The following is a 26,040-nucleotide window of genomic DNA, read 5'->3' on the forward strand; positions in this document are numbered from 1 at the left end:
TTCCTGGCATGTTTAGTTAAAATAAAGGTTATTCTGCAATTGTGTATATGAAAATGCAATTTAAGGTTTATATCTGATTAAATAATGCAATCAAACATGTGCATTTAATGACATGCCAACTACAGTACTTATTCAAGGGGTCATTCAGTGTTCATTGTCCATATGTAGAGTAAATCATCGATTGAAGGAGAGTATATGAAATGACATATCAACTTTCCTGAGCAGTCTAATTAGGAGAATACTGCTCGCTACCCAAAGTAGTTTAATTGCATGACTTACAACACCTACTGTAGCTACATAAGAGTAGTTGTCAACCAGCTACTCCAGAATTCAGGTAGTTATAAACAATTTTATTATGTGATCCTTCCTTAGCTTTAGAAAATAATTCCTGGATTAAAAAACTCAAAAAGAAAAATGATCTCAATATAGTTCACTTTAGCGAGGAAATACAATACACTCCTTGGCATGTGTCCACAGGAAAAGTCTGGCTCCCAGATGCTTCTTGCCAGCCCACAGTGGATTTCACAATGTTTAAACAACTGACAACGTGCACTCGTAGCACTGATGACACAGTGACCAGAAATTCAGCAGGAGCCTGTCTCGTGGGTATTTTCATATATTGAAAAGTAGTATCAAAACAGCACAAATCACAGACACACTTCACAAACCCAAGAGATCCAACACAATTCAGTTAGCCTGTTTTAAAGTAGACATCACTGAAATTCCATAAAAATTTACTGATAAGACTTGTCCTACCACTACCAGAAATAAATTAAATGCACAAGTGTTTTTTATTGTATTAGTCTTCTTGAAAATGAAAAAAACTAAATTCTAATTTGCTTTCCATATCAAAAATCCAACAACAGATGGACTGTTTCCATAGCTCATTCATTATAATCATATATAATGTATATGAACATCCGTGATTTCTAAAAGCTATGCCTGTTTATATTAGTACAAACCAAATGAAACTCCCAATATTTTACCAATTCTGATCTCCAAAAACAATAACCTCCTAACACTAAAGTAAAGCTTCAAAATTTTGACATCCAAGTGGTAGCCTAGTTGTCTTAGATATAGAAAATGTTCTTTATAACTGGTCTGCGATGTATCATTAAACTGGAATGATATACTTTCTCACCAGGAAAGTTCTGAGTAAAACCTACTTCCTACTATGGCGCATTCAAGCATAAAAAAAATACTGTTAATATTTAATATGAAATCAGCTGTCACAAATGGAGCCGACAGTGAAAAAGCCATGATACAAATAAAATTACTTGGTGTGATTTTTCCTATTTCCAGATGACAAGTTTCTTAGAGATGATATTCTCTCTCTTAATAACAAACAACTTCTGTCACATAATGTTTATGCCATGTAAGTTTTGCAAATCAATAGTGCAAAAACTGGTTTGACTTGCTGGGAGAGAAAATGATTGATCAGCACAGGGAGTAAAATATGTTATTTAAATTAGAAGAACTTCATTTGATTGGAATGCCAACCCCATTGTTAAGATATAGTCTCATGTAACCACATTAACCTCATCTGACATGACCTCAGATACAAACACAAATTATTCTTCGGTTATAAAAGCAGAGCATACATTTGGATCTGGACGGATCTCTATGTTGATATAACTTCTGGGTAGTTCTATGTATATACAAATGTCATTTTTCCTGTAAATTGTAATCAGTAGCCTTAGGATCTTTTCCGTCACAAATTCAACAAAATTTCTTTCCTATCAAGAAGTAATTAATATTAAGAGTATAAAGACCATTGGTGCTCAGGAGAAAAATATTAGACACCTCACATCTGCCTCGTATATGCTCCAATTTTTGTTTATTTGACTTGAATTAAAGTATATAAATCAAGGACTTATAACTCAGCTAAGTCTCCATTGTGTATTTGCAATTACTGACTAGGAATTCAGCCTCTAGCAATATGGTCAACCAAGCTGAAACAGACCTGTCTCTCCTCAGTTGCTCAAAGGAGAATGCTGACCATTTGCAGGCTGGGGTTGAGGCTGGAGCTTTAATATCTTCACAGATACAGGAGACATGGCCTTGGGCCCATGAGAAGCAGAGAGCTGGAAGTAAGACCCCCACCAACCCAGGGAAACCACAAGGAAGCTTTTTGTCTTTCTAGGGCTCTGGATGGTGGTGGTCAGAGGGGGAGGGAAAGGGTTTCCTGTGAGAAATCAAAACCCCAGGCCTGTACAATGTGAGTTCCAAATTTATACTGTCCTCAAGTGTGGTTTTCCCCAGCCAAGAAATTTAACTCAAAGACTGAAACTCCTGGGGCTGTGGCAGAAGCAAATGCAAAACCATTGTGCAGGCGCATTTCCAGCACCCGGGGCACACGGCACTCCTGCGGGGTCAGGGAGAAAACCTGATAAGCTCGAAATGCTTGGAGCCAGCACAAGGGATGCCCAAGTAAACAGGCAAATCCTGTGTGGCCGGCCCTAACAGAAGTCAACACAGAATGCTTTGAGACCACAAAGGGGAGCTAAGAAACTAAGGAAAGGTCGGAGGAAATATAAATCGTTATTTTCAGAGCATTGCTGAGCCAGAGATTCGAAACACAAATTGCACTGGTCCCTCTGCTTTTTCACCCAGTGAAGGATTGATCCCGAGTGAATATTTTCCGGGGCTTTGGACCATCTGGTTTTTAATGTCTCAAGCAATGGGGTTTCTTCCACCACTTCCTTTGGAAAGTCTTTTGTTGTTGTTGTTGTTGTTATTGGGGCAAAAAAAAAAAAATAGGTTTAGATGTTAAAGGGGCTTGGCACTTGTTTTTAAAAATCTTTTTCTTTCTTGTTAACTCTTTGTCCAATCCTTCCATGAATACAAATTCCCCTCTCTCCCTATGACATTGAATATGCTATAATCTGGCCTTTTCCAAATATACCAATAGTTACCCCACCCGAACGTGTTTTTAATAAACTCCCTTACCTTGATCACTTCACTTTCACCTTCAAAACGCTCCTAGTTGGTGTTCAGAACCACATTTTGTTCACTGAGTACGATCCTTTCAGGTAGACAGATCATCTACTGGCATAGACTTGGCTTTGATCATTGTTTATCAGTCTCTCCTCAGTCTTCTGATAACTTCTTCAAAACTATTTCTTACCGATTATTTTATAGTGCTATTCAACTAACTGAGTTTTATTGGCCGATACTGTATCCCCAGTGCCTCGAATAGTGCCTGACATATAATAGCTTCCTAATAAATATTTGTTGCATGAATAATTGATAATAATTTGTTGCAGGCAACGTGGATGGAGCTAGTGAATATTATGCTAAGCAAATAAGTCAATTAGAGAAAGACAAATACCATATGATTTCACTCATATGTAGAATTTAAGAAAGAAAACAATCGATCAAAGGGAAGAAAAAGAGAGAGGCAAACCAAGAAACTGACTCTTAACTAGGGAACAAACTGATGGCTGTCAGAGGGGAGGTGGGCAGGGAGATGGTTTAAATAGGCGATGGGGATAAAGGAGCGCACCTGTCATGATGAGCACTGGATGTTGTATGTTGAATCACTATATTGTACACCTAAAACTAATATTACACTGTATGTTAACTGGAATTTCGGTAAAAACTTTAAAACAAAAGTTTCTTGCATGAATAATAAATAGTTGAATTGCTCATGTACAAGTTAGGCTTTTTTCTTTTTTCTTGTCTCATTTCATTTTATGTTGCATTTTCTTCACTGCTCCTTTTCAGTCCATTTATTAGAATTTTAAATGACTGGGGCGCCTGTGTGGCTCAGTCAGTTAAGTGTCCGACTTCAGCTCAGGTCATGATCTCCCGGTGCATGAGTTCAAGCCCTGCATCAGGCTCTGTGCTGACAACTCAGAGCCTGGAGCCTGCTTCGGATTCTGTATGTGTCTCTCTCTCTCTGCCCCTTCCCCACTCGCACTGTCTCTTTCTCTCTCTCTCTCTCTCTCAAAAATAAACATTTTTTAAAAATTAAAGAAAAAAGAATTTTAAATGATTACTTCTGAATACCTTTAAAGTAATGCTGGACCCCCAGGAAATATCAAACAACTAGACTCAAAACCCACATATTTAAAAATGTCTAGATATGTGTATCTACATGTTCTGAGGTTACCATCTCTTACATTTATGCCTTAAGCAATATGTAGAGAGGTTATAGTTTATTATGAATATGAATGACCTTCATCTTGACCTGCCTAATCAAGCTGGGTTTCCAGGAAGAACTAAGATGTAAGGTAAGTTTTGAAAGAAAACACAGGCGGACAAGGGAAGTGAAATGAGGTTATCTGGTATATGAGAGCATGTAATAGGCAATGTAAAATCAGGAGCAGGACATGTAAACAGTGGGCTGGGAAAAGGAGCTGGCTTAATTGAAGGAAAGGGTGTGGAGCAGAGAAGGGAAACAAAAGACTTAATGTAAGCCATGGCTGGTACTAGGAGTGAGCAAATTGAATCTTGACCACAGCCTTCCTCTTTTCTAGACCCTCCAAGACTCTTCCACACCCACCGAATCAAAGTCGTGGCTTGAAAGATAACTTCTAAACACTTTCCCCACACGACTACCTAATCGTTAATTGTTTCACACTCCCTTATGGTGCTTATGCAACTTTTCATATCTGAGTTTATTTTTAAACACGAAGCTCATCACTTTCTTACTGCTGACATTAAACCCTGATTTTTGTCCTTGCGGATGTCAGCTTTTAAAAATCCTACTTTACCTGTGGTCTTCTTTTTTACAAATTTTTTTTAATATATAATTTATTGTCAAACTGGTTTCCATACAACACCCAGTGCTCATCCCAACAGGTGGCCCCCTCAATGCCCATCACCCACTTTCCCCTCCCTCCCGCCCCCCATCAATCCTCAGTTTATTCTGTTTTTAAGAGTCTCTTATGGTTTGGCTCCCTCCTTCTCTAACTTTTTTTTCCCCTTCCCCTCCCCCATGGTCTTCTGTTAAGTTTCTCAGGATCCACATAAGAGTGAAAACCTGTGGTCTTTAATGAATGAGTGGGAGCAGAGGAGAATGTCATTTCCTGGGAAATGTCTTGCTTGAGATGACTAACCTACCAGAGGGAAATGGTAACTCAAGTCGGTCCTGTTGCTCACAGTAGATGATCTATCTTTAATGGGGCAAAAGATTGATGATATTAGAGCTTTTCATCACTCAATGTATTACATTTCACAAATTTATTTATTTGAGACTATGCTCGCTGGAACAGTAATGTTAGATTTTAACGAGGTTTTGGGAGATCAGCCATGCTTCAATATACCACTGATAATATACTGGTTAGTACAATCATCCTTTTAAGATTCTGTAGGAATTGCTGTTATTAGCAAAAGAAGTATCATGGAGAGAAAAAGAGTTTCTCTTAACTAACAGACCCCTCTAAATGAAGACTAGATTATTATATTTTCAGACTTCTTATGAGGAGGGCACTTATTTAAGTATTATTCTAGGGAATGCCAAGAAATATAAGGTTTGATACCTACCCTCAAGGAGCTTGTATGTATAATAAATATATTAATAAAGATAAGTTATAAAGATCCATCCATTTGTTTGCTGAATAAATAGTGACATGAAAAGTAACAGAAGATTTACAGCATGGTGGATAACAACATTAAAAATGCCACAAAAGCTGTGTGTGATTCGTCTTCAAACATACGGTGCTGCAGAAAGAAGTTAAGAAAAGCAGTGGTCACTTTTGGCTGGGATGGGCAGAAGAGGCTTTCTGGGGAGACGGGATTTGATCTGGGCCTGGAAAGTCAGGAAAATCCGGTTAGGGACTGGACTAAAAGGAGAACATTCCATATAGATGGATATATATGAACAAAAGTATTGAGAAAAGTCAAGGATGTCTGAGGGAGAAGGAAGAGTAAGCCAGTTTGTTGAAACTGGAGAGTTAGTGCAGCATAATCGACAGTGGGCTGGAATGTGAGGTTTCCACCAGCCTGTGGAAGATCTCTGAACGCCAAAGGAGTACGCCCTCTGTCCTGGGGGAAGCGGACAGCCATCCAACGTTTTGTGGCAGTAGAAGATAGGACTTACGAAACTTCTGAATTTTATGTTTCTTGAAAATATTCTCCCTATTAAATGAAAAATTAATCTGTTTATAAAGGTAATTTTAAGTTCTTTTGCATATGCCGTCTCCTAACATCAGCTAAGACATTCCTGATAAAAGTGTCGATGCCCGGGATGGTAGAGGACACAGTAAAAATGTATTTAGTACCATATCGTAATACTACGCTGTGTGTGGTATTATGCCATTCTATACTTCAAGAGACTGCACTGTGCCCCCTAAATATAGAGAATTTTCAAGGGCCTCTTACTCGTTTCTCATGGGCATCCACTCTATATCTTGGGGCTAATGAGACTATATTAGAAAATAAGGTAGATTTGATTGTGGACTGGGTGGATGGAAAAAAAATCAACCAAAAGTGTTATCTTATGCTATGTGAGTGAATTTTTGTCTTTTAAGTACTTCATTCATTCAGCACATTGATTTAAGACAAGGCACCCAGTGCTATATAGGGGATGAAGGTACTGAGATGGAGCATGGGGCGGGAATAAAGAGTGGGTAAGAGTTCATTCTGCTGGATAAAGGGTCAGAGAAGTGGGAATGGGAGTGGAAAGGTGGATGTTAAGTCACATCACGGAAGGGCCAGTGAGCTTGGCCTTGATCCCCTAAGCTGTGAAGACCCACAAAGGCTACTGAGCAAGGGTAACTGCGACCATGTCATGTTTTAGGCAGATCAATCTGTTGGCAGTGCATAGAATAGGTGATCAAATTGGTTGGTGAGACAGACATACACATGGGAAGTGGGGAGAGCACTTAGGAGCTCTGATAATGACTCAGGTTGAGGAACTGTTGAAGCCTGAGTGAGCAGAGCACTGGAGATGATGAATGATGCTTTGGAGGCAGAATCAGTAGCAACTGGCAACTGACTGGATTCGGGGAGTAGGGATCAAGGAAGGAATCAAGGATGGTTTTGAGTTTTATTTTTTAAAACCTGCATGACTATTAATGCTATTAATAGAAATAGAAAAGAAAGGATAAAGAGCCATAAGGCAGATGATGGATTTGATCTTAGACAGGAGTTTGACATCATGGCCAAAAGTCACTTGAAATAGGAGGCCAAAGCTCAAAGGAGAGGTCAGACGTGAAGATGAAATTTGATTGGTGCATTACCCTTTCTGGTGTCTTTGGTACACGTGTGCCAGTAAGTGCTTACTTGATAGCTAAGGGCAAAGCGATTCTCACAAGTTTCTGCTGAGAGGCGGTATAGGTATTGGCTAAGAGTCAGAATGCCTAGGTTCAAGTCCTAATTCCACCACTTGGTTTCCTTACCTATAAAATAGAGGTAGTAATAATACCTAGGCCATAAAATATTTATACTTAGTAAATGAGAAAATACTTAGGAAAGTACCTGGAACACACTAAGAGTTAACTTCTACTGTTATAATTATCATATCACCTTTTAAATCTTTTGATGAACTAGCTACTCAGTGAAGACATTTTGTTTTGCTCTAAATGTTTAGATGTTAGTCTAGATGATTTCCTTTGCCTACCTCTTCAATCCCATTCTAACCTTTGAGGGGCTACCAGTGGTTCTTGAACACCTCAGCATTCTCTAGCCTCAGGGCCTTTGCATTGATGTTCCCTGTGCCTAGAAAGTGCTTCGTTTGAATTTCTGCATTTACCAGTTTTATCCAAGAAGCTCGTTTAAATGCCACGTCTTCTTTTTTTTTAAGTTTATTTATTTTTGACGGCATGCATGAGTGGGGGAGGGACGGAGAGAGAGAGAGAGGAAAAGAGAGAGAGAGAGGGAGAATCGCACGCAGGCTCCACTGACAGCACGGAGCCTGAGGTGGGGCTCGAACCCACTGAACCGTGAGATCATGATCTGAGCCGAAACCAAGAGTTGGGCGCTCAACTGACTGAGTCACCCAGGTGCCCCTAAATGCCACCCCTTCCTTGACCACAGACTATAAAACAGTTACTCCTCCCATATCAACCTCTGATCTTTATAGCACTTGCTATAAACCATAATTATCTTAATAGAGACGACGTCTGCCTTTTTTATGCCGAAACCCCCCACAGCTAGAATAGAACCTGGTATGTAATGGACTTTCAATAAATATTTGTTGAATCCATTAATTGGATGCATAATACTAAGAATGTATAATGAGAAGACAAAGTACAAGCAAAAAGCTTCACTATTAAAGAAATAATGGATAAACAGAAAAACAATCAGTAAACATCAGGAAATGAGGAAATCTAAAACAGTGCTGAGATGCTTAGGTATAAATATTACATATAACAGGAAAACAAGATGGCAAAAGCCAAAAGAGAAGAGAATTTCAAGAAGAAAGGGGTGGTCAGCAAAATAAAATTTCTGGAGGTGAATTTGAGGACAGAAACTGATGACTGAGAGAGTGCTGGTGACTTTAAGCAAGCTGTTTTAGTTAAGGGATAATACAAAATCATGGGGCGCCTGGGTGGCTCAGTCAGTGGAGCATCCAACTCTTGATTTCAGCTCAGGTCAGAGTCCCAGCGTCGTGGGATCAAGCCCCAGGTCCGGCTCTGCACTGGGTCTGGACCCTGCTTAAGATACTCTCCCTTCCTCTCTCCCTCTGACCCTCCTCCCAGCATGCATGCTCTTTCTCTCTCTCTTTATAATAATAATAAAAAAGAATACAAAATCAAATTGCCAGGGATGAAAGGGTGAGCAGGTGAGGATACGATGGCTCTCCCGTGAATTTTTATGCTAAAGAGAAACGGAGTTAGGTTGTATCTCCTTGCACCAGGATCAGGAATACGGAAAACAGCCCGGACAAGGAGCCAGGAAGTTTGGGATCTTGTTCCAAAGAGACCTCCTCATGCCACTCTGCATCTAAATCTCCTTATTTGTCTATGAGAAAAATTATCTGCCCCATCTCAGCTCCTGCATTAAGAAATCAAGGGGCTAACAGAGACACAGGTATAAGAAGTTGTTACTTCTTTGTAAAAATTCCAAATCAGTTCTAATAAAGGGGGACAAATCTATAGAAGAAAGTCTTGTTTGAAACAAAATCAAAGCAAAATTTCACTTGAGCTTAAGTTAAGACTGGATTTTTCCCCCACTTTGTTTGAAGGCTTGCATTTACTCCACTGCAGCATGTGCTGAGGCCAGATATGAAGAGTGCTTATATTTATCACTGACATTTTGTTGAACTTGTCCATTCTTATTCATCACTGCTTTAAAGTAAGCAGCTGAGTACTCTTAGGAAGTTGATATTCCCAGCTGACCTATCTGCAAAAATAGCGAAGCCTGATGCTCTCTTGCTGTGTCTGTCTCTATAGACGTGTGTGTTCATGCAGGTATATGGATGTGTGTGTATTTTTTTTCCCCTGGGACCTAAAGAAGCAAATAAGTTTTTGTAAAGCTACTATAAACTTTATCATGTTCTATCTTCTGAAAACATGGAGGAATGAAAAACAAAAGCAGGCTCTGATCTGTGTATATTCTACTTGGAAAGTGACTCATATCTGCAGAATGAAGACTACAGTTAAAAAGGGTGATACGAGGGGTGCCCAGGGGGCTCAGTCGGTTGAGCGTCTGACTTCGGCTCAGGTCATGATCTCACAGTTCGAGACTTCAAGCCCCGCATCGGACTCTGTGCTGACATCTCGGAGCCTGGTTCCTGCTTCAGATTCTGTGTCTCCCTCTCTCTCTGCCCCATCCCCACTCATGCTCTGTCTCTGTCTTAAAAATAAATAAAACATTAGGAAAAAAAAAAAAAAGGTGATACGAAGGTGATTAGAAGATGTACCTTGAAGCTAACCCTTGAGATTTCTCGATGCTAAAAATAGAGTGCTCAGTTATGTATAGATATAAAGCTTACAATGTGAATATTTCCCCTTCTGGCACAGATTTAGAGTTCTTCATCTAAGATTCACAGAAAACTCTTAACGGCCCAGGCTCATGAGTGTAATTTTTCTTCTTGTTTTATAAATGTCAGCATTTTGGTCTGATTAGAGTGGCTGACATTTGCTTATCTTCTGGTTCAAAATTTTAAACATTCTGATTCTCCTAATGATTATATTATTAGAATAGGGTGTTCTAATAATTATTCTAATGGTTCCCTAGGCAATGTAAACATAAATATGTGAGTCTAAAAATTTACGATTTGGTGGCTAAATAATCCAGACCACCAATAATTTACAATGAGTCTATTTGGTTCTTTGAAAGAGAAATCTGATCTTTTTTCATAGCGTCCTTTTTCACTTACTAGAGTTTTTATTCCTTCTTTTGTCTCTTTAATCACTGCATTTATTTTACAGCCTTTTTTCATCTTTTTTTATAGTTCTCTCAGCTCCAGCTCATTAGGAATTGATTTTCTCATGTGTTTTACTCACCACCATATCCCTCTAAATAGAGTTTTTAAGGCCCATGTCACGAGTTTTTATTTGTACTATTTGCATTGTCTCTCACAACTACATATTTTGTGATTTCCACTGACTCGTAGGCTATTCAGAAGTTTGTTTTTCAGCCCCCAAACACAGGGGCTTGGGTATTTTCAACTACTTTCTTAGTGTTGGTTTCTAATTAAATTTCATTGCAGTTAAAGAACACAGTCTGTATGATATAGATTCATAGAAACTTGTTGAGATTTTTATTGTGAACTCATATGGTCAATCTCCATAACTATTCTATGTGTACTAAATATCTTTTTGGATAGACTAGATTGTTCATCAATCTTTTTTGGTTTAGATCTTTCATACAGTTACTAATATTTTGCCTCCTTGGCCTACCAGTTTCTGAAAGTGGTATGTAAAAATCTCCCACTATAATTGAAGATCTGTCAAATTTATCTTCTAAGTTTTTGGTTATGCAGTTAAGTGCATTTAAGCTTTATCTTATTTTTACCATTATTATGTAGGGTCATTCTCCAGTCCTATTAATGCTTTATGCCCTAAATTTTACACTGTCTAGTGTTTAATGTGGATAGTAGCTTTGTTTGAATATGACTGCCTGGTTTATTTATTTCCATTCTCTTACTTGGAAAATTTCTATGTGGTTTCATTTCAGAAATAGCTCCTGTAAGTTGCTAGATCAAAAAAAAAAAAAAAATCCAATGTGATAATTTTTCCTTTATTAGATTTAGTTAATCAAGTTCTATTTATTGTAATTACTTTTAAAATTTGGGCTTATTTTTACCATCTTCTCTCTTTGTTCTTTCTTTCTTTCTCCTGCCTTCTTTTGGATTTGAATTTTTTTTTTTTTTTTCCCTGTGATCATCTTTTATTTCCCCTCTGCTGCTTTGGGAATCCCAAGATTGCATTCCTATTTCTTTAGTACTTGGAAATTTTAACATGCATTTCCTAACAAAGACTACGGTTACTCAGTATTTTTCTCCTCTCTCCTCCTGCACAACACTTAGCATGCTTTCACTGTCTCCCATCTCCCACTTGCCCCAGGTTAATTTTTTTTTTAATGTTTATTTATTTATATTGAGAGAAGAGGGCAGAGATGAGGGGCAGAGAGAGAGGGGGAGAGAGAGAATCTCAAGCAAGCTCTGCACAGTCAACACAGAGCCCTATGCAGGGCTCCAATTCATGAACCATGAGATCATGACTGAACTGAAATCAAGAATCAAAGCTTAACTGACTGAGCCACCCAGGCGCCTCATCCCAGATAAATTTTTTTAACTGTGAGCTAAATTTAGTTTTACTTCTTAAATTAAATTAAAAAATAAAAAGCTCGTTTAAGAGTAATCTGTAGTTAAAGTTACTGACACATGTTGCCCATGTCTATGTTCTTGTTTCTTGCATTGCCACTTTTCCTGTGTTTGCTTGCCTTTTGGCTAACGTACACAGGAAGGGGCGGAACCGGGATTCAAATGTAGGTTTGCCTTCAAAGTCCTTGCTCTCTATCACAGCAAATTAACTGGTCACAGATATAGGGAAAGGTATTCTGTGTGTGCAGGGCAGGGGGGCAGAGCCAGAAGATAAAGGGCAGCTGGAGAGGAAGAGGGGAGGAGCAGGACGGTCTGAGAGAAGGTGTCACAATAGTTCTGAAACTATACCCTGGAAGACAGGATTCCTGTATCAGAAAAGCCAGTACAACAAACTCATGAGACATGAAAACAGCGTATATACATAAGACATAAATAAGCACAGGGAACTGAGGGTGCAATAGTGAGTCAAGGCTCGGGCCAGAAAGGAAAAGCATAGCTGCACCCCTTTAGGACCCATGTAGGAATGACAGGGGGGTTCCTAGCACCTGTATACAGTGTCTGCCATGGAGCAGGTGCTCAAGATATTTATGGAAGGAAAGAAATGAAAGCAAGGAAGAAAACAAAGGATGGAAATAGAAAAGGGAAGGGAGGGGGAAAAACGAAGGAGAAAAGGAAGAAAATAATAGTAGGAGGAAATGAAAGGAAATAAAGTCAAAAAAAGGAAATGAAATAAATGACCTTATTTTATTTTATTTTTGTAATGTTTATTTTTGAGAGAGAGAGAGTCAGAGTGTGAGCAGGAGAGGCAGAGAGAGACAGAGAGACAGAGAATCTGAAGCAGGCTCTGAGTTCTGAGCTGTCAGCTCAGAGCCCGACGTGGGGCTCAAACCCACAAACCGTGAGATCATGACCTAAGCCGAAGTTAGATGCTCAACCAACTGAGTCACCCAGGCGCCCCGTAAAGGATCTTATTTTACAAAGATCTGTATATGCATCTGTATGTTTGTAAATGGGAAAGAAAAGACAAAAGATGCATATCAAACCATTAATGTTTACGTCGGGCAGAGGGTTTGTCTTGTGCACGTCAGCCATGTTTAAGGTTTTCCCAGTGAGCATGTGTTGTTGGAAAATCAAGATTTAGAAGCTAAAACTCGGCAGTAGCAAAAAGGAAATGAAGAGAGAATAAGGAAGAAGCACCTGGTGTGGCTTGTTGTGAAGCACACTCACGTGAGCCCGTCCTCACTATCCCTCATGGGGCTGCCTCACTGCCTCCTTGCCCACCTCCAGGGACACAAACTGTCTTCCCGCCATCTCGAGCCCATGGACCTCTGCAAAGTCCAGGCCCAAGAAGGGAGAAGGGAGAGAAGTCCCACAGGAGCCAAACTTCAGGCGGCCCTGGAATTGCTCAGCCCTGCATTCTCCCAGGAGGCCTGACTCCCTTTCAGAAGACCCAATCCTCACCCACTGGTCTCATTTCAGCTGCAAAAGAGCAGCCTTATCAGAGTATTATAAGCCAAGTATCTGTATGAGAGAGACACATATACGCAGTATCGAAAAAAAAGACTCTTCCTTCACAGATTATGCTCATGAAAACAGAGGAAAGGCTTCCCTCCTTTGTCATCTTTCACGGTTTTCTCATTACACTAAGACTGACAGAAGTTCAATCCCTTGAAGGAAAGAGTGACAGACGAGTCCATTTTGTCCTCTGTAACCCAGAACCGCTGTATGTAATCCTAGTTTTCTAGATGTAAGAAAACATATATGTTTATGTATATGTTTACGTATATGTTTATGGCCCATGTTGTGGCCATAAAAACAAACTCCTACACGGAGCATGGGTATGGGTTTCTATCACTCGAGAGATACAGATAAGAAGGCGATAAACCGAAAGCTTTCTATTACATGCATGTGGCTGGGGGTTTTTGAACCTCAACACTATTGACATTTCGGGCCAGATAATTCTCTGTTGTGGCGGCTGCCCTGCGCCCTGCACACTAGCAGCAACCCTGTCCTCTCCCCACTCGATGTTTGTAACACACACACATACACACACACACCAGCTGCGGCAACCAAAAATGCCTCCGAGCCCAAAATCATTATAGGTACCCGGAGGGCCAAAACTTCTGGTGGCTGAGGACCACTGATGGAGCTCCAAGTTGCAAAAATGGGTTAGTTTATCTTTCTACCAGTAGCCATTTATGCTTTGCAGGTATTCTGGGTTTTGAGATGTGCTGCAATGCCAACAGCAAGGTGGAGAAAAAGCTACGTGATAGTCACAACTGTATTTATTCCACAGCTTCATGCCATATCATGAAACAGGCAACATAAACAACACGAAGGTCACATCTATATTCAGCAAAGACCAAAACATAAACAATTGAAAGTGTGCAGTGACCCTAACTTATAGATGTTCTCCCTTACAGTGATGTTAATATCAGAGACTCCAGACTCCCCTATATTCTTGATATTAACTTTGTAACAGGAGTGATAAGGATTCAGCAGGAAAGCAAAGCTAAAATGTATCTTGGGCGGGGGTTGGGACCACTTACTGATTAATGTCATTCGTGTCTACTTGCCAGAAACTGCTTCAGATTTAAGTAACCAAACACTGTTCTTTTTTATGTATCCGTAATAGTTTGAAAAATATGTATCTATAGCTGCATTTTACTTTATATTCCATTTTAGATACAGACACTGGAATGGATACATTTTAAATGTATTTGAATGACCAAAGGATAAAAATATCCTTTGCTTCTGGCTCAGAATAGTTCAATCTGTCATTACAAAAAAAAAAAAAAAAATGAATTAACACTTAAAAAATAGGTTAATGGAATTAGAAATTCGTCTTCCTGTTTTATGTTGCCCTGTCTCTTCCAGTCCACTTGCCAGAAGAATTTCAAAGGCAATTCCCCTGTAGCTGTAAAGCTATAGATTTAATAGGCTAATGGGTGGTTACCGTTCTTGTTATTGGGCTGATTCTATTCAGTCTATATCTTTAGAAAGTCTTAATTGTTGTCGCTACACAATTTCCTGACATTAAAGAGGGGAAAAATCAAGTGACATGGTAACTAGAAGAGAAAGGCAAGCTGTGACGATCTCTGCAGCAATTTCTCAAGCACTGTTTCCTCTTTGAAGATTCAAAAATCAAATAAAAACGATTCTTCTGTATTTCTAATGAAAACAATGAGCACTGACTTCTGAAATCTGTTCTAAGCCAAATGAACTCCCTACCGTGTTATGAAACAGTAAACACGCTTTGATCAATATATTAGCTGTGCAAACACAAATATGCTATAGTAATACCACAATGTAAGCAAACCTGACTGACCTAGGCTAAGGCGTCCTAAGCCATAAGAGATGTTGAAGCCATTAGTGTATGTGAAGGAAAGCCAGATGGCTTTACCACTCCCCAGAAATGGCACTCTTTCAACTCTTACAGAAGAGTTGCATATGCATAAATCCCCTAAACACAAAGAAATCTTACAAATTTATTCTTATTCTTTTGTGAAGTTACTTAAAAATTAATGAACAAGAAATGAAAGAGAAGCTCCGGTAATAAAGTTAGAAGATTCTCACTGAAAAACAATTACAAGGCAACTATTTACGGTCCCACAGAACCAAACATTTTTTTCAAGGGATATTTTGCAATACGATTTTTTAAACAATGTTTTCTTCTTATCATTAAGACTGAAACACTACAGGTTTACTTACATTTAAAAAAATATATTTTTTAGAGTGAGAGCTCTACTTTCTCAGAAAAAGAACCTTGTGATTTACAGTAACACACTGAAAACTTCGATTTTTCTTCATATGTGTATGCCTCATCTTTCAACTAAGGGGATTTTCAACCATATGTAATAGAAAAGTGTGTTGAAATGGTAGCAGGAATTAATTCTTGGAAGTTAACCAGTCAGACTTCAGAGAGACATAGTTTTTGGTCCAGAACTGGAAAAATACCCACAGTTTGCGAGTGTGTTCACTGCCCCTCCCCTGTTCTCACCTCCTCTCCAAATTATATTCGTATTTCACAGAGGGGAAGGCAACTACCTTAACGTTTATCCTGAATGGGGACATCCTTTTTTTAAAGAAAGAAAAGTGACTTTCTAGTTTTAGTCCAAAAAACAAAACCAAACAACAAAAAAAAACCCCTCACACTCGGAGAGACGACTTGAGGACTTTCGCTAAGAAAAATCCCCTCTGCAGCGGCTGGCTCCAACTGGACAAGCTTGCACCGTGCAGATGTTGAAGCAGCTTTTGGGTACACTGGGGAAGCAAGAAGAAGTAGACAATCCACAGCCGCCTACGCCGGCTTCCTTCCCAGGGGCACTGTTGCAGGGTCTATCGAGCTCAATCACTTTGTAAGGCAACTGGGATCCCAGGCAGGGGCAAGGAATCCCAGAGCAGCTTAGATTTCTTCCAGCACCTCTGCAAGAAGGAAGACTCCTTAAGGAGTAACGGTTATTTCCAACAATTATGTGGCCCTCGGCCAAAAAAAAAAAAAAAAAAAAAAAGGGGATGAAGCAGCATATCTGCAGTGAGAGAAAATACAAGATGTTTTCATCCTTTCAAGATTTCAAGCCACCTAAAAGAGAGCTTCCTTGGACCTTTGTTATGAAAGTGGGGGGGGAGGGATGGTGGGGACAGGATGGTCAAGTTGAAGAAACACAGAACTTAATTAACAGACAATTCGACCGCTGTAACGTAACCCATTCATTGCAGGGTTTTAAAGGAATACAATGTGTACGACAGTAATACCACGTTCAAGGGCACTACCCGCTTCCATTTTACATCAGTATACATTCTCACAAGCTCTTTCAGACATTTTTCAAACTCAAATAACTGTATTAACAATATGATGTGACTAAAAACAGGCAGCCAGAAAATATTCTTCCCGACTTGAGGATAACTAATGCTATGGCAGATGCCATTTCCCTAGGATAAATCAGAAAGGAAAAGGCTATAAACATATAGCCCCATTAAAATAATAAAAATGTCCAGATTACTATTCCCCACAAACTTGTGCTTTTAGACTAATCATCTTCCATGGGCAGTAAAAAACAATATGTAGATGCATATTTGAGTCGTTTCTGTAGTACTTGAATTTATGATACCATTACAATCATTAATTCTTACTTGATCAGAAAACCATTCTTACATCCTCATATAAGCACTTGTAAGAATTTACTGGATATAGGGGTGCCTGAGTGGCTCAGTCGGTTAAGCGTCCGACTTCGGCTCAGGTCATGATCTCACGGTTTGTGAGTTCGAGCCCCGCATCGGGCTCTGGGCTGACAGCTCAGAGCCTGGAGCCCGCTTCAGATTCTGTGTCTCCCTCTGTCTGCCCCTCCACTGATTGTACTCTGTCTCTTGCATTGTCTCAAAAATAAATAAACATTAAAAACAAATTTAAAAAAAAAAGAATTTACTGGATACAATAATGAAAACGATAACGATGATGTTACAATTTATTGTGCAGGCTTGTCATGATTCAAGCACAGTGCTGAGAGTTTCAGATACAGTCACCTCACTCCCCTCACGGTGATATCACCCCCATTTTATTGACGAAGAAAAAAGGAATTTTATAGATGAAGATGAAGAATTCTAGATGAGGGAGAAGACAAGGCTTAAGGTCCCTGAGGTAGTAAATGGCACAGCCCAAATTTAAACTTTGACTCTAAGGTCCATGTGCTAGTTATTACTATGCTCCATTGACTTCACTGAAAATGATATTTGCACGTTAATTTGGAACATTTTAAGCATTTCTGAAACCAATTTTCAGAGAAAAACAACTTCTCCACGTGAGATGTTGGTTCAATCTCACTTACATTGTTCATAATCCCTTTTTCTTCTCTACTGATTTTTTAATAGCTAGAAAAAAGCTCATTTCAACCTATAGTTTTAGTAATGCAGTGATTCCCTGAATGCGTTCCCACTCTAGGTACCCTAAGTTCCAGATGCCTACCTTTCTGTGTCCTGCTTGATCCTCAAAACTACAAGTCAAACAGCTAATAGAGAATTAATTTTATGTTACGTAAGAGATGCTGAGGCATATAAACACTCAACAATGCCTGTAAGTGCAGAAAAAGAAAACCTATCCATATCGATGATAAAATATCAAGCAAGAAAATTTCAAGCCTCAAAGGCTTTTGTTGATAGTTTGACAATATTCTTCTAAGACAGTGCAATTTGCCACAGCAGAGAGTAATATACGAGGCAGAAGTTGTTGACATATGGGGTGTGCATAGAACTTCTGGTTAATGCAAGTTCCAAGATATATAAATAAAAAACGATGTGTGAGTTGGTGGGAAAAAACTGTAAGGCAAGTCGATTTTTTAATTAAAAAATTATGTCGCGTAAACAATGCTAATGAGCCAAAAGTCCCATGAGATTAGGACTGTCTCTGCTTCATTTTAACATCCCACTCACTTTCCATGAGTATACATCCAGGCGCTTGAAATACCTCAAGCAGAACCCTTTTCATAAAATAGGGTTTTGAGGGATTTTCTTTGTCCTTGTTTTTAATAGCTCACCATGTTCCGCTCCAGTTGTCAACGTGATGATATATGACATTGAGGGGGGAGAAAAAATGAAACAAGCCCTAAAATCCTTAAATGAATCACCGGACGATAAATACCTGGAAGTTCTTCATAAATTTCATCATCAGGTGGCTGGCTGCTGGTTGGCAGAGGATGGTCCACGTCATCATACAGTTCCCCTCTTTCGTCGTTGTCTTCAGGAATAACATCCGATCCCATGTCTGAAAAAACGTGGTTCATCAGGCAAATTTTTTAAGAACGCGAACGTGGTTTTCAAAACCTTATTTTCTAAACTGATGCAGCCCTCCAGAGTCACGACATTATCATATGCTATATCCTTAACTTGGAACATTGTTATAAAAAAAAAAAAAATGATCACTACACAAATGTGTGAATTGCAAAGTTGCCAGTTGGTACTTAGAGAAGAAACACTTTTATAGCTCTGAAGCGCACCATCATGTTCCCTCGGTCGTCCTCATAGGAGCCAACGACCTTTTATACTTGAAAATCCAAATTCATTCAGTTATTCAGTATTGAAAGACTGCCGTGACTAGTCCGATTGATTGCTCTTACCGCGTAATACAAATTTCAGCTGCTGTACCCACTGCTCAGCATCTTTGGGAGACGCTGCTGTGAACTGATAAAAAAATAAACAAGAGTAAGAAAAATCCCCACGGTGGAAATATGAAAGGCATGTCACACTCTTATCACTTCTTTAAGACCATTAGTAATTCTTTTCATGTCTCGTACTACTTTTCTTGCAAGGATGCTCCTTATAATGTACAGTTAATTTTGACAAATTTACGTAATTGAAGCAGAGGATGATGGATTTGAAACTCTGATCAGCAGCTGGCAGCTGTGCAGGAAAAAAAGCTGCTTCTCTTCATCAATGTCAAAGACAGAACTGATGAACAAAATTTGCCCTTGACAATTAGAAGACACCCATGAATTTCTTTAGACTGCCGGGTACACTTTTCTTAAAAATGTTCTTGTCAGATTCCAACACACTACCTGACAACTTAATTAACTGGCTTTCAACTGCAATCTCAGATATTTAAAACTTATTAAACATACATTCCATATTGATGCTAGCTGATAGCTCTCAAATCACAGAGCTGATATGTGCCTTTAACTTCATTTTCTCCCACAACCCTAAGCAATACAGTATGCATTAACGCTCAGATATTTTTCTTTTGATAATTTTACTCTTTCTGCTCTGTAATTCTTTTAAGTAATCACACAGTTCTATTAAAACAGATATAAAATGCAACATGTGAAGTAGTTGATAAATTACATATTCGCTTGTTCACTTTCGAGAAGGTATCACTTGAACGAATCTGAGATTTTTTTTAAAAAATGTACTTCCTCTTATATGAATGTTCACTGTATAAAGATCAGTATTTTTTATTGTTATTAACATGTCAGGGAGGGTTGTTTTAACGAAATGTTAATGTCTTTATAAATGAAATCAGGACCTTTTATCAACTTAATTTCAAAACAACACAAAAACTCCAACCTGATAGATCCGTTTATCAGGAGCAGAGATTTCAAAACAGCAATCCTTCTTTGCATCCTTCCTGAGAGTGTTATTCATTCTGACATTGTAGCCGTCTATTGCGAATTCACCTTTCTGTTGCTTGTCTGTTGAAGATAAAACGAAAGTCAGACTTTCCTTTACTGCAGTGAATATAAATGCCCAGTTGATTATCTTTTATTTAGATTTTCTTTGTCAATTCTTGGAAGGGGTTATGCTTTGTTCATACTGTTTTCATAGTATTTAATGTTTAAAATAATATTTCTAGCTAACACTTTTAATTCTAAAATTACAGAAGTATTGGGGATGGTTGGGTTTAAAAAGGATATCTTAGGGAATGAGAGGAAGACGTCTGCAGACGTCTTATACAGTCTTATTTTTATACAGTCTTATTCAGAAGGAAGTATGGAAATAGGATACTTACGTGTAGGGAAAATCCAAGAACGGGAACTCAGAACTTGCTGGAAAAACCCGCTACAAATCCATGGCTCTCTCAGATTTATGAGCCAGTGGGGAAACCTGGAGTCGAAAACTCACTGGGCTTTTTTTACCACCATCCCTTCTCATTACCGCCTTCCAACATCCCACCTCTGAAAAGCTCTAAATCACAGGTTTTCTTCCCAAAAAATATCTCCTAAATTGGTACAAACTGAAATTTTACAAACCGTAAATTTAAAAAGCAAAGCGGAGCACCTGGGTGGCTCAGTCTGTGGAGCATCCGACTCTTGATTTCAACTCAGGTCATGATTCCAGGTCACAGGATCAAGCCATGCTTAGCCACGCTTAGTGCGGAGCCTACTTGGAATTCTCTGTCTCTCTCTCTCTCTCTGTCTCTCTCTCTCTGTCTCTCTGTCTCTCTCTCCCCTCTCCCCCTACCCTGCTCACACACTTTCTCTCTCTAAAACAAAAAAAGTAAACATGAAAAGAATTGATTTAAAAGCATAAAATAAAAGGCAAAGCAAAACAAAACTACTAATTATAAAAACTTACAAGTGGAAAACAAAGCATTTGGATGGAGAGGGACGTAAAGCCTGCACGGAAGTATTAGTTGCTGAAACAAAACCAAAGAAAAGTAGGCTTCTTAGCCAGTCAGTGAATGGTAAACTAGGAGAGCACATCTGAATCCCGCATGATGAAGATCCAAAAGAAAAGACAACTTGAGCTTAGGCAGATATTATTTTAAAGACAAATAAAGTAGGAATACAAGAAAAGATTTAATACTATGAAACCGAAATAAAATTAGTCTGCTTTCCGACTCACCCAGTTATACCATTTTGATAGAAAAGCTGTACAACTATATGTTTACTTCCTAGATTAACGCACAATATTAAAATCATGAGTAAGGGCAACTGTCTCTTTTACTGAGCTCGGGGGAAATACAGAAATGCTTCCATATCATGGGGTGGAGGGGTCTCTTGGCTCTGTGCACCAATAAAATATTTATCTCCTTTTCTTAAATATACTAATTTAATGCCTGAAGTAACACACATTTTTAAGAAGTTATGAAGATCATATCTTGTTCAAAACACCAAATGAGGACAAAAAAATCTGAGTTAGAAATTCCTGACTGAAATCTGGACATTCTAATCATATTAAGTCATAATTTACATCTCTTTCCATGATCTAAAAATTAGAAGCTTGCCTCGTGGAAAAAGCCTACAATATACTCTGTGATGTTCAGGAAAAAAACAACAAAAATTAGAGCAGCATTTCTCATAGTGTGTTTTATGAGGTATTAATAGGTTTCTATGACAAAATACGTCCGGGAAATGCTGAGCTAAAAAGAGTTAACCAGGTTTTGTTAATCCAGGCCTTCTTGAGGCCCTTAATATATTTACATAATGCTTGCATTTCCACGAGAGGGATTCAGTACATGGCCTTTCCCAAAATTATTTGTACATGGAACCCTTTTTTCATAGAACATTTTATGAAACTGGTACTCCCGGGACATATTTTACAAAACATCTAACTGAAAAAATAATATTGGGGAAAGAAATGGTTAAGCATTGTTGCTTAACCTTAAATCCTTAAAGAAGACTAAGTTATTCATTCATTCAGGGAAAAAATTTATATTGAGCTCTTAAAACAACTGAGAGGGTATTGTAGGTATGGTGGGACAAAATCTAGTTAACACCTTACTAGACCTTTCTCACCTTCCCAGTGCAACACATACCCCCCCCCACACACACACACAATACAAATTTAAGTGCTCCAGGAATATTTACCCTGTGAGTGATCCACTAGACTGCCAAAAGATTTCATTACAAAAAATGGAAGTTGTCAGAGGCCAAATATTAAAGCCACACAGGGCAATTGTGAGAGAGGTCTTTAAACTTTCCAAGAAAAAAAAAGGAACTTCAAAGACCAGATGAAAGAACGTGGCTCCCTTGCTGCACAAGGGCTCAAATGCTCTCATCACTTGGTCCGTCTCATTTAAAGCCCATGCTTTCTATCTGTAACCTGGGTCTGAAATTCTTGGCAATGTGACATCAGTTGGGATGGAAATGCGTGAGGAGTGGTTTACATCTGGAGATGTAAAATCAGCACTATAAAGACTGAGTTAGGAAGAGCTGCAGGGAGCAAGAAACTTTCTTGTGCAAGATTATCTAGAAATAAGACAACCAGGCAGCCAAATTAGGTGACCTCTCCTTAGACTTGCTGATCACTTTAGACCAAACCCCCAGAAATATGCTATGGGGCTTTGTATCAGATCTTCTGTTAGGATCTAAGAGGAAGACATAACCAACCTCTCTCTAGTGAGATAAGCCAGAGAAAGACCACAAATCCAACATAGAAGTAAGCACCCCAGATTATAGAGACAAGGATATATAACATCCAGACAGAAGTAAAAGAGGAAAATCAAACAAATACCATGTGCTACAAAAACATAACATAGCATTCAAGATATAGAAAGCAAGAGCACACAAGGAGAAACAGATATAAACTTTAAATTATTCTGCATCTTTTATAAAGTAAAAAAAATATTTGAGAGAGATGAAAGATGAAACAATGTAATATAAAATAAAAGAGAGATGGCTGGGACAGAAACTGGAATAGAGCTGGTAAAATAAGGGAAAAATACCGTATAAGGAAATGAAAAATGCAGCAGCAAAACAAATGATTTATTAAAGTGATAAAAAGTTGAAAATTTTGAACATCGTTGAAAAATCAAATCAGATATACCTAAAACATTCTACCCCAATAGGTAGGAAAAAAAAAATAAGGAGGAAGAGAAACAAAAGAGAAAGATGATAGACATGGAAGACTAACAAAAATAAAACGTAAGAAAAAATGGGTGATCCAGAAGAAGAGTAACAAATAACACAGAGTCGATAACCAAAGATACAACAAAAGAAAACCTCACTCAGCCAAAGAAAGACTAAGACTACAAGACAAAAGGCGGTATTTTCTAACCAAGTAAAACTAATAATAAAAATAAACCAATACCTAGACCTATTCAGCTGACAGTTGACTATTTGGGAATAAATAATCATATAAGCATGCAAGTGAGGGTAAAGGTATGGAACCAGAAAGGCTGAAGAGAATGGAGGGAAATTCATAATTCTTTCTCTTTCTCAATAGCTTTTGTACATGCATGACCATAAAGTAGCCATGTTTCTTTTTTTTTTTTTTAATTTTTTTAATGTTTATTTTTTAAGAGACAGAGAGACAGAGTACGAGTGGGGAAGGGGCAGAGAGAGACAGAGAGAGAGGGAGAGGGAGATACAGAATCCAAAGCAGGCTCCAGGCTCTGAGCTGTCAGCACAGAGCCTGATGCGGGGCTCGAACCCATCAGCCATGAGATCATGACCTGAGCCGAAGTCGGACACTTAACTGACTGAGCCACCCAGGCGCCCCAGTAGCCATGTTTCTAATCAGACAATGTGGGACAAAAAACTCAAGATATGAAATGGGTGTAGTCATGGCTTTGATAAGACTCTGCTCCTCTCTCTTCACATTAGCAACTCTTCCAGATAGAGAAAAAGGAGAAAACCATAGCATTATATGGCAATCCATAATAATATATATATATAGATTAATTCCACAATGCCTTCTAGGATAGTTTCAAGAACACTTCTTGACTTGAGACGAAGTGTTAAAAACAGTAACATGCCAATTAAGTCATATAAGTTGATTTACCCAAAACTGCAAAAGACTAATAGGTATTGCATTTATGGGAACTTCCGAAATAGCAGAGGCTTATTCCTTTAAGTGCCAAACATCTGTAAAATGTTAGTCATTATAATGGAAATCTTTCTGAAAGATATACTTCCCTGACTTCTCAAACAATTCTTTCAAACATAATTTAACATTTTCTTGACAATTTAGTAGTATTATTTGAGTATTTAGCTTTTATAACATTAATGCCTTCAGGATTTTTGAGGTATTTGTCCCTCTATCAAATTTCCTTCAGCTTCTATTTCACACTTTAACCTTGCCCATATCATGCTGTTCAAATTTAATGTCTACAGAACTGAAGTCTGCCAGGAGAAACTAGATAATAAAATCTATTAAATCAGTAACTTAATTTTACACAATTCTAATTCAGTAGGTTCAAGGTAAAAAGCAGGCGGCTCTGATCTCTTACAAAACAAAATGCGTGAGGTTAATGATAGCAATTTCCTTCTACTTTTTCCCTGGCTTTTAGGTTTACAGCTGTGTTCTGGGTTTGCTAAGTGTCCGAAAGACAACTCACACTTCCTGAGCTCCTTCTGTAGGCCAGGAATTTAATAACATATATCATCTATACCACAAAATAATTCTGAGAGGAAGAAGTTATTTATTACATCCCCAGCACTGATGGAAAAACAAATCTTAAAATAATTGATTTGCTCATGGCCATATAACCAGTAGATTATAAAAGCCAGGACCCTAACCTAAGCCTGAAAAAAGCCTTGTTTTTTCAACCATTTCACATTGTCTCCTAGAAAGCTGTTTCTCAAAGTATATTTCAAGAATCGCCAACTATGTTAGATCTTGGAAGACTATTAATGCAGAAATGGCTACTACCCTGCCCTTGCTGTGTGGAAATCTCTGGGTGTGGGTGTGGGAAACCAAAGGTTTAGCAAGCAACCCAGGTGATTTTGACACACACTAATGTTTGAAAAACCACTGTTCTAGAACATGTAATTTATGAAATCTTGCTAGAGAAGATGAATGCTATCTTGCATTTCCTTCTGCAACTTGGGTCCGACTTTCTCAGCTTGCTTCATGGGCTCCTCTACCTTTGTCTATCTCTTAAACAGCCATGATGCATTATGTTCTAAATCTTGCTCTTTTCCTGCTTTACGGTTTTCTCTGGGCAATCTTACCCAATCCTTAGGATTCAACTTCTATTCGTATCTTGTGATTCATAATTCCCTATTTTTCGTCCAGCTTCAGGATTTTATATCCAAATCTTTATCTGCCCAGTATATATGTTTCATTTCTTGAATGTCTTATGGGCACAATGAAGAGAACATGCCCACAATGGAGATCACCTTATCTCCACTCCTGCAACACATGTGATCTTTCTTGTTGTGTCCTCCTTCTCGATCAATGGCACCTCCATTAACTGAAGACTCCAAACCAGAAAACGGAGCATCATTCTTGATTTCTTCCTTTTTCCACATCCACTGCCCCATATTCTTTCCCTCTACTCCATCGCTACCTACCAAAATCCAATCAGTCCCGTTTTTCTTACATATATGCTTGCTTTTTCTTTTTTGCTGGCTCTCAGAAAACAGGTTTTAAAACACCAACCAGTCTCCTACCAATTTCAAGATAACAAATAAATAATTCCTACTAAATACAGCAACTAAATAATTTCAGATCATTTAACATCCTTATAGGTTGTGGGCATTTGTCATCTGAAGATGCCTGACATCTGACATCTAAGTATCTTTCCTATGTCAGTCCTGAGATTGTTGGGGGCCGGAGCCAGCTTCTCACCACAGAAGATGAAGGGAGGGAGGGAGGTTTTTCCCTGGTCTAGGTCAGTCAATCAGATGCTCTGAACTGGAACCTAAATCCAAACTGACTAACAAAAGAATCAGGGGAGAGCTCTGACACCATCCTCGTGTCCGTGGCATTGCACAATGGCAGGGCCAGCAGTGTGTCCCAATTAGACTCTCGTTGGGGGCAGAGACTGGGCTGAAGTTCTAGGTACCTTACCTCTCTCAGTCCTTGCCTTCTGAGCCTGGTTGTTTAGCCTTCCCGTCAATTCTGCCTGAGAGCCAATATTCTCCCAATAATTTTCCTTTTCTGCAGAG

At 38.7% G+C, this 26,040-nt stretch overlaps 1 protein-coding gene across 4 annotated transcripts in view; it reads right to left on the bottom strand.

Annotated features, from left to right (window-relative positions):
* SKAP2 (src kinase associated phosphoprotein 2) overlaps positions 1-26,040 on the bottom strand; it is a 198,021-nt gene that overhangs the window by 56,299 nt on the left and 115,682 nt on the right. For all 4 annotated transcript variants that reach the window (XR_006197434.1, XM_042920704.1, XM_042920698.1 and 1 more), the window contains exons 7-9: positions 19,772-19,896; positions 18,829-18,892; positions 18,354-18,476 (exon numbers count right to left, since the gene is read on the bottom strand). Coding sequence is in view for 3 of the 4 variants with exons in the window: in XM_042920704.1 (XP_042776638.1) it covers positions 18,354-18,476; positions 18,829-18,892; positions 19,772-19,896 (312 nt within the window). In the remaining variant the exon portion in view is untranslated. The remainder of the gene's footprint in view (positions 1-18,353; positions 18,477-18,828; positions 18,893-19,771; positions 19,897-26,040) is intronic.

This window comes from Panthera leo, chromosome A2 (genome assembly GCF_018350215.1).
Source record: "Panthera leo isolate Ple1 chromosome A2, P.leo_Ple1_pat1.1, whole genome shotgun sequence".
Classification (NCBI taxonomy): domain Eukaryota; kingdom Metazoa; phylum Chordata; class Mammalia; order Carnivora; family Felidae; genus Panthera; species Panthera leo.